This window comes from Phascolarctos cinereus, unplaced genomic scaffold (genome assembly GCF_003287225.1).
Source record: "Phascolarctos cinereus isolate Bilbo 61053 unplaced genomic scaffold, phaCin_HiC Scaffold_726;HRSCAF=1367, whole genome shotgun sequence".
Classification (NCBI taxonomy): domain Eukaryota; kingdom Metazoa; phylum Chordata; class Mammalia; order Diprotodontia; family Phascolarctidae; genus Phascolarctos; species Phascolarctos cinereus.
The window spans coordinates 283,771,668-283,785,628 of NW_027556098.1; the positions used below are offsets into that span (position 1 = coordinate 283,771,668).

Sequence of the window (13,961 nt, forward strand, 5' to 3'; positions counted from 1 at the left end):
AAGAGGAAAAATAGGAAAACTACACTATACATCAGCCATATTAATCAATATTGCTTTAGACTGTTTAAAATAACTATACAGTATATGGTCAGACTACTGCTGTGATAGAGGAAATGATGAGTTGGTGGGCTTAGAAAAACAGAGAAATATTTGGACCTATGAAAGAAGGTGTTATCCACTCTCAGAGAAACAGAGGATGAACAAGTATAGTATGGTCTTATATAGATGCATATGAATGTGTGTGTGTGTGTGTGTGTGTAGATAGATAGACAGACAGATGGATATAGATAGATACAGATACATGAATATGAGTATACATATCTAAATATATGTATGTGTAAGTATGTGTATAAGTACATATATATTTTTGTGTGTATACATGTGGATATGTATATGTGTGTGTATACACACATACACACACAAATATATCCAAGCTTAATTGTAGCCTTCTTGGGGGAGTGGGAAAGGGGGGAGGAGGAGGAGAACAAAGTAAAAAGTGCACAGCGGAGAACAAAAGAAAACTTAGAAGGAAGCAAAGATGGACAGCTCAGGACACAATGTGTACTATTTACTATATATTTTTTTAATGAAAATTTATTGCTGTATATTTTGAATCCTCTCTTATGTTCTGCTGTTCACAAAAAATAAAATTTTTTAAAAAAAAATAAATAAATCTAAAACCAAAAAAACACTGGAGGTGTAATTACTCAAGAAAAACTGTTGGGAAAACTGGATAGAAATATGGAAAAGGTAAAATTAGATCTACATTTCACACAACACATAACCAAAAAAAATCCCAAATGGATTATTTAATTTTTAAAATCATATAAACATTAAAAAATAACACAATGTGGTATTTATCACAAACATGAAGAAGTAGTAAATTCTTCAACAAATATAAGACAGTCTATATGATGAACTAGAGAGATATATAAAAACAAGGTCTTATATACAAAAAAAATCAACCCATACAGATTAAAAGAGAAAGAAAAGAATGGGGGGGTATATCTTTGCTACAAACATTTCTAACAAAAAGTCTGACATTCAAAATCCATAGTGAACTAACATTAGTTTAAAAAAATCTATATCCCAATAGGTGAGTGGCTAAGGGATGCATACAACTGGTAGTTTTAGATGAAGAAATACAAAGATCAATGACCACTTGAAAGAATAAACTCTCTAATAATTCTAGAAATGAAAATTAAACCTTCTCTGGTCAACAATAGTCACCTGAGAGACTAAGTACAGGAACATAAATTAAAACAATCTTATACCCCTGAAATTGGCAACAGTATTAAAAATAAACTAAATGATGGTAAGGCTATGGAGATACAGAACTATTACAATACTATTAGCACGGTGAATTGCTGCAATATTTTGAGAAAATAATATAATATTGTACAAAAGGAGATAAAAATCCTTTCATCAAGTGTTCCCACTACTAGAATTATACTTCCTAAGGATGCTGACTGGGAAATAAAGACATACCTACATAGAAATATTCAAGAACAGCATTCCTAATGGCCAAAAAAAAAATGAAAATAATTCATGTGAAAATATTAAAGAATGGCTGGAAAAACTAGGAAATAGAATGTTACTGCTTCATAAGAAAAGACAAGTATGAATGATACAAAGAAATAATGATGCAATCTAAGAAGTAGAATGAAAATAGTACTATACAAGCTGAATACAACCACTATAATAATTATTGTGTATATAAAAGCAGGGCATCTAGGTGATGCGGTGGACAAAATGCCACACCTGTTGTCAGGAAGATTCATCTTCGTGAGCTCAAATCTGGCCTTAGACACTTACTAGCTGTGTTACCCTGTTTGCCTCAATTTCCTTATCTGTAAAATGAGCTGGAGAAGGAAATAGCAAACTGATCCAGTATCTTCCCAAAAAAACTCCACATGGGGTCATGAAGAGTCAGACTTAAGTGAAAAACGACTAAACAACATAAAGCAACCAAATCCAGAAGAAGAAACGCAGAGAAAAAAAGTTCAGAAGGAGGCACTGAAGTAAACAAGATGATTTAGTTATTATCTTGTTAATTATCTTGTTAAAGTTATTACACATTCTTTTGTTCTGTGAATAAGGCAAACTTACGGTTTTATATACAATTATTCTTGATTCCTGTCTACTTGAATGCTTGTGCTTGAAAATGGTTATTAAGTTTAAGATAACTTTAAAGCAAATTTTCAAAAACTGGAAGTTTTTTTATAACAGAAAATGAGTTATATTTTGAAATGCAAATGGACTTATACAGTATAAGTTCCTCTAATCTTGGTTTTATAATAAAAAAGATATATCTATTAGACATGGATTCCTCAGTAATGAAAATCTAGGCTCTTCACTTTGTAATATAAAAATTTTTTGTTTACTAAAAGTACATAGCTATTTAACAAAAGAAATATTTCTTATGAGGAAACATTAATGAAATCATTAATGAACATTAAAGTTAGTACATATGAAAACTAATTATCTGAATAACTGAAATATGAAGATATAGGAAATTTGATTATTCTGAAAATGATTCAGGTTACAAAACTTTAAAACAGCAATGCAAAAACTTAGATCAACTATGCAAGAAATATTTACGTAGATTTGATAAAATTTTTATATGTAAAAGTGTCAAATTTCTAAAATATTCAAAATATATTACCAGCAGTATTTTTAATTTTTTTCATTGACAAAAAAAATGTATTTTCTCTTCCTCTTACCTCCTCAATGGGGGAAAAAAAACTTTTATAGAAAATATTCAGTAGCATTTTTAAAATTTATGTATACCTCATATCAGTAGATGAAGTCTTCCATTTCTTTAGTGAAATTTAACATTCATAAAAATCAAAATTATAGTGCTAATCTATTTTTTCGGAAGGCAAATGATTTATTTATAGCATTAGTAGTTCATTTCCCTATATCAGGGGAGAAAGAAGAATGCAACCATCCTTCTTGTCGTTCTCTATATCTTTCATTAATGACTGATTACACGAACATTGAATATTCATTTTCTTAACTTATAAAAATATTTACATTACCTGTTTTTTCCTTTTGCTCTCTATGTCTGAAAAAATGAATAACATCTTTTGGATTAGCTATCCGATCCACAAACTTCTGGCTGAAGCGGACAACACTGAAAGGTTCAAATCCTCCTGCATAGTCAACCTATAAATATAGGACATGCTATAAAGAACAGAAAACAAATCATTTTAAAAGCCCTAGGATTAACAGGTTTTTTTATCTAAAAAAAAGTGTTAAAAATTATGTATTTAGTTCCTGTTGTACAAGATTTTAAAATTAACACAATGCTCACTGCATCTTTGTAAGATATGTAATATGGTTATAGCACCATTTCCTGTCAAGACACTAAAGCTAAAAAGATTTAAGTCTGGAACAAATCTGTTTAGCCAATCAAATCAGTAATATGGTTGAGGCTAAGGAAATACAATAATGGCTACATGTGTCAAGCATTTACTTCAAAACCTAAGTTAATAGGGGCAGCTAGGTGGTGCAATGGATAGAGCACTGGCCCTGAAGTCAGGAGGACCCGAGTTCAAATCTGGCCTCAGACCAAACACTTGACACTTACTAGCTGTGTGACCCTGGGCAAGTCACTTAACCCCAATTGCCTTAAAAAAAAAAACCCAAACCCTAAGTTAATAGGACATCAAAAAAGCAGAGTTTTTTACATTTGATCTAAAACTGAGAAAATATATTAATTTTAGAAGAAAATCCAATTGATTCGTTTTGCTTAACTACACTTACTTGTCACAAGGGCTTCAAAAGAGGTGGGAGGGGAAAGGAAGAAAGAGAAGTTGATGAATGAGAACAATGCAAAAAAAAGATTATCAATGAAACAGTCAAAAAATATGCAGTTCACAGTTTCACATATAATCTTTTAAGTTCTTTACTGAAATGTTATTTTTAAGTTCCTAATTAAAAAGTAAAAGTCAAATTTTTCTTAAAAATTTAAAATAAGACAACAAAATAACCAGAGTTCTGGTCAAAACTGTTTAACAATATAAGTAAGCATTTTCAGAAGGATGTTTATAACTAGAAAGGAGAAAGCAAATACAGGGCAAATCTATTTAGCAGAATTTTGCTTTGAAAGCTAACAATCTCTTTCACTGCAGCTTTTTTCTTAATCAAAGCAGTGATCCAAAACAATAACTGTTCTTCCAGGTTGCTATCTTCCGTTAAGAGGAAAAGAAGGGGCAGCTAGGTGGCACAGTGGATAGAGCACCAGCCCTGGAATCAGGAGGACCCAAGTTCAAAGCTGGCCTCAGACACTTGACACTTGCTAGCTGTGTGACCCTGGGCAAGTCACTCAACACTGATTGCCACACACAAAAAAATATAAAAGGAAAGAGCCAGTGCCAGTCAAAGGCCAGACTATGGGCTAGCTCTTGAAGGTGTTAATGGACAAAGGGCTAAGGTGGTGGTCACACTTCTCTAGGCCTCAATTTCTTCATCTGTAAAAGGAGGAGCAGAATCTTGATAATTTTATTAATTCATTTCTAACTCCTATTACCCATTAGTGAAAAAAAAAACCTTTTCACAAATGGACATATCCACAAGAAACATAGTTTTCTTTTACCCGTGGTTCTCAATCCATGGAATAATAATTTGTGGCATGAACATTTCTACATTTATTTTTTTCTGGCAAAAATTAATTACTTACTATAATATTTAATAAATGCTGCCTTCACATTAACAGAGCACACATAGCTCTATTAGGTTGGTAGTACAAGTATTTTTATCTTTATTCTACAGATAAGTAATCTGAAGATCAGTTCCCCAAGTCCACAAGGCTTATGGCATCTGATTCCAAGGGCTTTTTCCAATATAACACTTGAATCCTAATCTTATTTGTGTTTCATCAAAAGCAATGCTATTATTCTCATTAATGCTGTTGCATTATTTTGAGGACTCATGAGCAAAAAAAGGGGTAAGATTCCACAGGGACTTTTGCCCTGTTAAAGAGGTCTAAAATTTAATAAAGTTTGAAAATCACTTCTCTCTATACTAAAGGAGGTAAAATTCTACTATCTACTTCCTGGTTGTCAATCAGACTAATATGTAACTCATACATTAATGGTTATCTTTTAAAAATAAGATAATATACATATATGAAAGTACTTTGAAAACTGAAAAACATAATACAAATGTAAAATATTATCATTGCCCCTACAGTAGCTGCCATATTAGCAATGGAAGAAGCTAGCTACTAAAGTCACTGGCTGTTACCTACTCTAATACTATAGATTAAAACCAATACACAAGTCTACACCAGTCAATCATCTTCTTTGCTCAATATTCACAAAACAGCTTTAGGTTCTTTCTCTCCAACGATGTGTGTGCATGTGAAAGGATATGCCATTTCCTAGTTATAATATGCATCTATATCTAAATATAGATGTCTCCAGCCTCTACTGATGGGCTTACCTGTGTGCACTTTTCTATGTGCCTTGGTTAAGACAGTTTTTTTTAAATGTTATAAAGTTCAATCATCAGAGAGGTTTAAGAAGTCAGAGATGGCATAGATCTAAGTGGACTGAAAGAGATCAATGTAGGATTTAAAGGATTACAATAATCATTTGAGAGTTTTCTTAAGGAATCAGAGATGGGTATTGATTTGAATGGGTTGAGAGAAATAAGCATAGGAATAAAGGTATTAAGTGTCAACCAAAGGCAAGAAGAGTAGCATATCAAATATTCTGTGCCTATATTCTTACCTAAGCTGGAAGTAGGGGATATTCATGGACCTAATCCATAAGCTGACTGGTATGAAAACTTCAACCTCCTTCAATTTTCAAGCCTGGGAAATTGAAAATTCCACTTCTCCCAACGCAGCAGGGTGGTCCTACATTCCTAAGGGTTCACCATATTGGTGATGGACTTAGTGTGGCTACCCCACTGGCATTATCCCTACTACAGCTCAGAACTCCAGACCTAAAGCAATCCACCAACCTCAGCTTCTCCCAGCAGCTGTGATAATAAATAAGCATATGCCCCCATTACCAGTTGGAAATATCTCTTTCCTGTATATTTTAAGAACCTAATAAAAAAAATTAACTAAAGATAGATTTCAGTTACTAATAAAACATTATTACAATACATTAAAGTAAATGGGTTTCAAATCTATATTACAAACTTATTAACAGTATATAAACTAATGCTTATTTTATATAAACAGATCATACTCTTAATCTTATGAGAGGTTTTTCAGGCTGCCGGGGATTTCCCAGACGTTCTCTTTCAGCATTTTCAAGCATTTCTTCAACCTCAACATAAAAACAAAAAAATTAGCAAGCAGAAATTATTTTCATCTAATTTTATTTTGGTATTACCTCCTCCCTACTATAAGTACGCAGCCCCATATTATTTAAAAACTCATGTTTTTTCCTATTTCATGATGACAATTCTTTCATTAAGTATTAGCTATCATAAAATATGCCCCCATCTATACCATTTCTAACTTCTTTCATCAAATGCCTTAATAAAATAACCATTCAATGCCCCAAATCATCCCTACACAAGATACATCTCAATATGTTCTTTCCTCTCTCTTTCTAAAGATTTCTGCTAATTTTAAATTATTCTACTTGCTGTGTATTTTAAATTATTATTAAAATTAACTTAAACAATATGGAGTAACTTCAAAATCAAAAATATTCTTGTTTCCCCACCCTCTCCAATGATTTTTAAAAATTAAAATATTTACCTTCTCCAAACAAAAATTTTGTATTGCTTGAGTTACTTTAAGACTATTTGGATTAAAAATATTTGGATGATCAGCAAGTACTATATCCTCTATGAAAAACTGTCGTACTGTCTTTAAAGGAATTTTTTGCATATTCATCTTTCTCCCCTTAATGCGCAGTAAACCAACATGTCTAAAAATGAAGGAAAAAGGCATATCTGAGAACAAAGTCTTCTGAATTTTTATAAAGAAACTGTTGTATATCTAACGCACCTCCTACAAATATCTTAAATAGCTTTACAAAATTACTCACTTAAAAAATAGAGATTTTGGGGGCAGCTAGGTGGTGCAGTGGATAGAGCTCTGGCCTTGAAGTCAGGAGGACCTGAGTTAAAATCCAGCCTCAGACACCTGACACATACTACCTGTGTGACCCTGGGCAAGTGAATTAACCCCTACTGCCTAACCAAAAGTAAAAAAAAAAAAGAAAAAAGAAAAAAAACCAACGATTTTACAATTTAAGTCTAAGATAATTGCAACTTTACAACAACAATAAAAAATTTCTTACAGAAAAATTTATTGTTTTTCCAAAGATAGTATCAATTAGATGTCAAAGTATAGTGATAAAATGATTTACCACAACAATAAGTGAAGAGTACAGTTAAGAAGAAAACTTAGCTTGCTTGATTATTTCAAATTCTCAAAAACTATTCTATAATTACATAAAGGGACACAACATCTGATACAACAAGAAACAGTACCATCATGAATAGGTAAACTTCTTGAGACAAAATAAAATTTCTTTGAACTGTGTATAATTTTAATCACAGGTAATCATTTTATAATCAAACATTAATCAAAGTAGTAAAACAAGGTATGCCATAAGATACCTTTCTAACATGAAAAACTTCAAATAATCTTTCTAATTGTGACTATATTTAGTGTATATTATGCTATATATTATACTTTGCTAAATGAATATATTTAGAAAAAGAATTACTGATAATTCTTGTGACACTAATACAAAACTTAGTAAAGGAAAACTGCAGTGTTAGGAGAATTTAATTATAAACATAAATAGGATCATAAGATATCATCACTAGTAGACTCTTTTCCTGTTCAGATAACAATGACTAAAAACTTGGAAATACAAAATCAGAGAGTAGAAAAGTTAAATATCATAATATTCTATTATAGCAAAATCATATATAATTTGAATCTATGAGATGAATGGTGCCTTTTTTTTTTTGGCTAGGCAATGGGGTTAAGTGACTTGCCCAGGGTCACACAGCTAGCAAGTGTTATGTGTCTGAGGCTGGATTTGAACTCAGGTCCTCCTGAATTCAGGACCAGTGCTCTATCCGCTGAGCCACCTAGTTGCCCCATCAATGGTGCTTTAAAAATAGATAAAAGACAGGCTGATTCATTAAAAAACTGTGTTTGGGCATAAGGAATAATTTAGTTTTAGCCTATAAACTAACAAAACAATTTTAAAAGAAATTTATACAAATTGCCAAAACCTAAAAAGAACTTACTTTTTCACAGCCTCTCCTGGGGAAAGGGAAGTAACCACTGAACTTCCAGGCTGTGAAACATAGAAGAGCTGCTGCTCGTTTTTGGTTGGTGCTATTTACACTCGTGTTCATGACCCCAAATAACAAGATCGATGAAGTCATCCAAAAACTGTTCTGGAATGTAGTTCGAGGCTCCATGTTTACTTCTATTGCAAGATAAAGGCAAAAATAAACATAGTATAGATTTCCAGGATTGAAAAAAATTTCAAATGGAACACAAAAAAATTCATATCCAAAATAATCCTAGAAGATTATTTGAATATACATCAAAAAAAAAAACAACAAACAAACCTCATAGGTCATTTTTAGTTTAAAATAATTTCCATTTGCTCTTTATAAAACACAAAGCTAAAAATCTTTCCAACTCCTTTTGAAATTCCTATCATCATCTCTAAGTATAAAAAACCACAAGGAACTTTTTTCCCCACCTTTAAATGAATATAAATTGATCTAATAACAGTAAAAAGAGATCCATGGTGCTAGAACCTGTTTCCTTGCTGAATGATCTTAGGGTAGCCTCAATCTTATCATCCGTAAAATGATATCACATTCACCCTGATAGGAATTTTGAGGCTTTTTGACAGTATTATTAGAGAGCATTCAAAGCTTAGAACAAGTCCCTGCATAATAATGCAAGTAATAGATATCTGACTGTCACATGCCTGTTAGGCACATTTATGATTCTATATAATCAAGCAGAATGACAGAATGAATAAAATATCACAAGTACACATGAAGAAATAACTAAGATAAGTCTGAAGAGATAATGAGAAGTAATGAAAAAATGAGTTATTAAAATTCATCATGAGAAAGCTTCCCCACAAGTAAACTTAATTTAGGCTTCAGAATATAATTTAGGCTTCAGGATAAGAAATTCAATTCAGCAAATAAGTACCTACTATGTGAAAGGAACTGTTGGGCCATGGCATTACAAAAATGAAATAAGACAAAATTTTGTCCTCAAAAAGTTTGTAATCAAAAAGAGATAATATAGACTAATAATTGTAATATAAAATAACCTTACAAAATATACTAAAGAAAGGTTCAAAATGCTAAGAAAAAATTGCAGAAGGAGATGGAGCTAGAGAAGATCAGAAAAGGCTTCATGGAGGAAATGACTCCTGAAATGGGCCTTAGAAAAAGAAATTTCAACAGACAAAGGAAATCAGGGATGCAATGATTAAAGGCACAGAGGCAGGACAAGAATGGAGATAGAGAGTAGTCCAGTTTGACTTACAGTATGCAAAGTTTGACCACTACATCATACAAAGGAGAGTTATGTTAAGATTAAGCTGGAGAGGTAGGCTGAATACAACTGATCAATAAGCATATTGATTGATCCAGACTGTGAAAAGCAGATGACAGAAAACTAAAGAAATATTCACCACACTCACAGGGAAAATCTTTTAGAATATTTTTAAACTCTAAAGAGCAGCCTTTAAAAAATGTTATACCAAAGGGAGGTATACTTGATCATCTAATGTAGTTTTCATATTTGCAGAATGTTTTTTTAGCATTTTGAACATCTTTAACAAATATTTTATTTCAGGTAAATTTATCAAAAACAAGCATCTCTCAAAGCCTAGAGCAAGTTTCACCTCATAAATGAAACCTTCCTTGACCACTCAAACAGTAATTCCCCTTCTATAAACACACAACATTTACATCTACACCACTCACATGACAATCAATTAACATCTTGCAAAATCTCTCAAGTTATTATCAAGCCTGGGTAGCTAGGAGTCTAGTGGTACACTCAACAACAATAGGAAAGTTAGGAAGAAGAAAGGGTTTGACAGGAGAGACATTAGGGTTGAATAAAGAAGACTGAGAATCATCAGCATAGAGATGATAATTGAATACAAGGCAGTTGATAAGATCATGAAATGAAATAACATAAAGATTGAAGAAAAAAGGGCCCAGGATAAAGTCTTGGGAAAACACCCAAGGCTGAAGATCCCATGAAGATTGAGAAGGAGTAGGAATACTACACAAAGGAGGAAAACCAGGAGGAATAGTGTCTCAAAATCCTAGAGAGAAAGGAGTATCTAAAAGAAGAGAGTGACCGATAGTGTCAAAGACTGAAGCAAAGTCAAGAAGGATGAGAACTGGAAAAAAGGCCTTTAGATTTGGCAACTGAGATATCACTGAGAAAATGCATTTCTTATAACAGGAATGAACTCTTTGAGCATCTGAAAAGGACCATGACTTGGGAGCTTAGAGAATGTAGTTAAATAATTATTTTATTTTTTGCTACTGTTTATACTGGCACAATGTGATACATTTGGAAGAGATGGTAACTGTGTGCTGAGGTATAATTTGCTAATAATGAATGATTATACCCTCTCTTACCCCAAGACTAGAAGAGACTATCAGGAGATAACCCTGGTGTTGGTAATATCTTGGGTAAGCTAATTAGTGCTGGCCAGAGTATTTAGTGTAAGTTTAGAATACAGTTTAAACACACGGAACATAGAGAATCAGTGTTTGGTTCAAACAACTGATTCAGAATCAGTGTTTGGTTCAAACAACTGATTCTGAAAGATTACAGAAATAATAGCATTTTGGAAACTGCGAAGATGAAACCTTGGTAGACATAGGCACAGTTTTGCATTCTCTATTAGTCACAACACAGAAAAAAAAAAAGGACAACTGGGGCTGCAAAAAGTGACCTAGAGTAATAAACATGAGCATTTAAATAGTTGACAATACTATAGTCCTCACAAGAAGAGTTTCTAACACTTCTTATCTTGCTTTATTTCAAGTATGAACATTTTATCTACCTAATGAGATCAGAAACATAGGGTCCAGTACTAGATACTGCATATGTTTATTAAATATTTGTTGAAAAGACTGTCTTCTACCAATACTCAAGAAGCCAGTTTTAACTATGAACAGTATGACTCAAAATATTATATTCTCTCTTTCCCTCCTCAGAAACTTAAAATCAGTGTTTCAATCAGTGATAGGGAGCTGATGGGAAAGGACATTAAGGACAAGCAATATTAGGTTTGAAGTCAGAAATGGTGGTTTGAATCCTAGCTCTACCTCTTACTATCTGTGTGACCTTGGGCAATTCACTTAACTTCTTTGGGTTTCAGTTTCCTAATGTGTAAAAGGCAGAACTAGATGAATAGAAAAAAAAAAGGTCATCTCTAAATCTATGATCCTATGATGTTGGAAGCTTTAAATACAGAGGCTTATTCTGATTCTAAGGCAAAAATTTCTAAACTTTACAGAACCCTTAAAATAGAGAAATTTTAGAGAAATGAGAAGATAGGTCAACCTGAAAATGAAGAGGATGGCATGAAAGAGAAAACAGTGGATTTATATGCTTGTTGTATAACAAAATTCAGTCAAATGCTTTTTACCTGTTTTGATGAATCACAAACAAGTTAAACCAACTATTCTCTTCTTCCTTTGGTCTCAACATTGTTACTTGTTTATTGACAAACATTCGATACAACCTTTCATCTGGAATAGATCCTGAAAAGGACAATATTATTTTTTAAACTTATTATGTAACAAACAAGGCATCAGTCCTGTATTTACACAATAAATGTATTTCACAAAACATTTTATTCTACTTGTGACAATAATTAAAAAGAATACTTTTTATGAGTTGTGTTCTCCTATCTTTGGTTTACAAGCTATAGTGGAAATGCCTAGGGTTACAAAGATATCAGGTGGTAACTCCAAAGCCAAGGATGAACTTCTTAAATGGAACAATCGAACTGACAAAAACCTACCAATTCTCCCCAAAAGCCATCTGACACTATTCTTTCATATACTTGATAAGTGAATAAAAATGTCATTTGCACCTAAAATTCCTGTTAATTATGTCAAATAATTCTAAATCAGAAATACATTTATTTCTGATTTTTGAATTGGTTAACATAATTTAAAAGAAATTTTAAATAAATGAGCAATGATAATATGTAGTGAATAATAACATTACGTTCATGAAGCAAAAGTGTATCTCCCTCCCAGCTATACCAGTATACAAAATACAGAATTACTCATGTGATCTATGCCCTACTTTCATATTTTTATAACATCATCTTCCCTTTCACTTACATCACAAGGCTGTTGTAAGGAAATCCCTTTATAAACATTAAATTGCTATGGAAATATAAGTTGTTATTAGTTTTCAAAAGGTAATTATAGGCACTGATCAATGTAAAAGACATTAAGTTCCTTGGAAAAAGTAATTACATAAATATAATGTTAGAAGTCTTTCATAAAATATGTGGTAAATAAGTACTAATGTCAACAAGGGATTGTAAGATATTTTCTGTTATTAAAATAAACTGCTCAGATTTAAAAAAAAAAGACGAGGCCACAAAAATGATGACTAAAATATCAAGATGAATTTAATCTACAGGAAATGGTTGACCAAAAGTGATTATATACAAGGATAAGTTAATAGAAAAGAACATTTAACATATCTTCAAAGAATTTTATTTCAGAAACAAATGTTACTAACTTCATAGAGCAGAAACTACTAAATATCACATATTCTCAGTAACTAGAGTACATGGCAATAGTACATATACTCTATATAACATCTAAGAAAAATAAGAATTCAAATTTTGGGTTGTAAGTTACAATGCTCCCTGGCTGATTCTTCAATCTAGAGAATTATTCCTGACCAAAAAGTACTTTAAAGATAAAAAAAAGACTAACAAATAAGTCTAACTACACCATTTAAAATTTGGTTTTAGAAGCCCTCATAATCTTGCATTTGCACAAACTAAAGCTTGGTAAAATAATTTTCAGTCAATAAGTGTAAGATAATGATGGTGAATGTGATCAAAGTAAGTTTTCCAAGTGCCATTATTTAGGTCAGCCTGATTCTAAATTTTTTAAATAGCTATGTGGTTTTTCCATTTACTAAGTCTTCTTCATGGACTAAGACATTTCATTAACTCTAAATATTAATCACTAAGTAGATGAAAAAATGTTTCTTCATCAAAGCTATTTTTTAAAAGTATATTAAGGTTATTAGTACAACCCTAGTAGTAAAAAAGTTTACCTCACTTAAACATCAATTTTATAGCTGATAATAAAGAAAAAAGTTACTAATCTTTTTTTTTTCCCACGGCAACCTCCTTCTTTTATCTCCAGATACTTAAACATTCATTTACATTATTCTTAACCAACTGAACAAATGACAAAATGTATGTCGTCAGCAATAAAATAAAAGAACCTTACCTAACCCATAGAGAGCAATTTTTGTGCTGCCTTTTCGAAGCAAAATAGGACTAATGTCTATCTTTTCTACAGACATTGAACGTCCAAAGTGATTCACCAATCCTGCACAACTCAAAATATCCAATGCGCAGAGAGCATCTGCCTATAAAAATGTTAGATACAAATCAATGTTTGTTTCATTCATTCAACAACCATTTATTAAGTGTCTTATGTGTAAACAAACATTAAGAGTACATGGTGAGGTAGCTAGCTAGCACAGCAGAGAGAGCACCAACCCTGAAGTCAGGAGGACCTGAGTTGAAATATGGCTTCAGACACTTACTAGCTATGTGACCCTGGGCAAATCCCTTAACTCCAATTGCCTCACACTGTCCTCGGTGGCACAGCGAACCTTAGGAATGCTTAAATTCAAAGCTTTACTGTGTGACCTTACCTTGAATCACTAAACCATTCTCCACTTCAGCCTC

At 32.2% G+C, this 13,961-nt stretch overlaps 1 protein-coding gene across 1 annotated transcript in view; it reads right to left on the reverse strand.

Moving 5' to 3' along the window:
• MRE11 (MRE11 double strand break repair nuclease) overlaps positions 1-13,961 on the reverse strand; it is a 67,710-nt gene that overhangs the window by 43,474 nt on the left and 10,275 nt on the right. Inside the window, 7 exon segments of the mRNA XM_021000568.2 lie at positions 3,042-3,168; positions 6,207-6,287; positions 6,728-6,899; positions 8,242-8,335; positions 8,338-8,426; positions 11,652-11,766; positions 13,495-13,636. Of these exon segments, the coding sequence (XP_020856227.1) occupies positions 3,042-3,168; positions 6,207-6,287; positions 6,728-6,899; positions 8,242-8,335; positions 8,338-8,426; positions 11,652-11,766; positions 13,495-13,636 (820 nt within the window).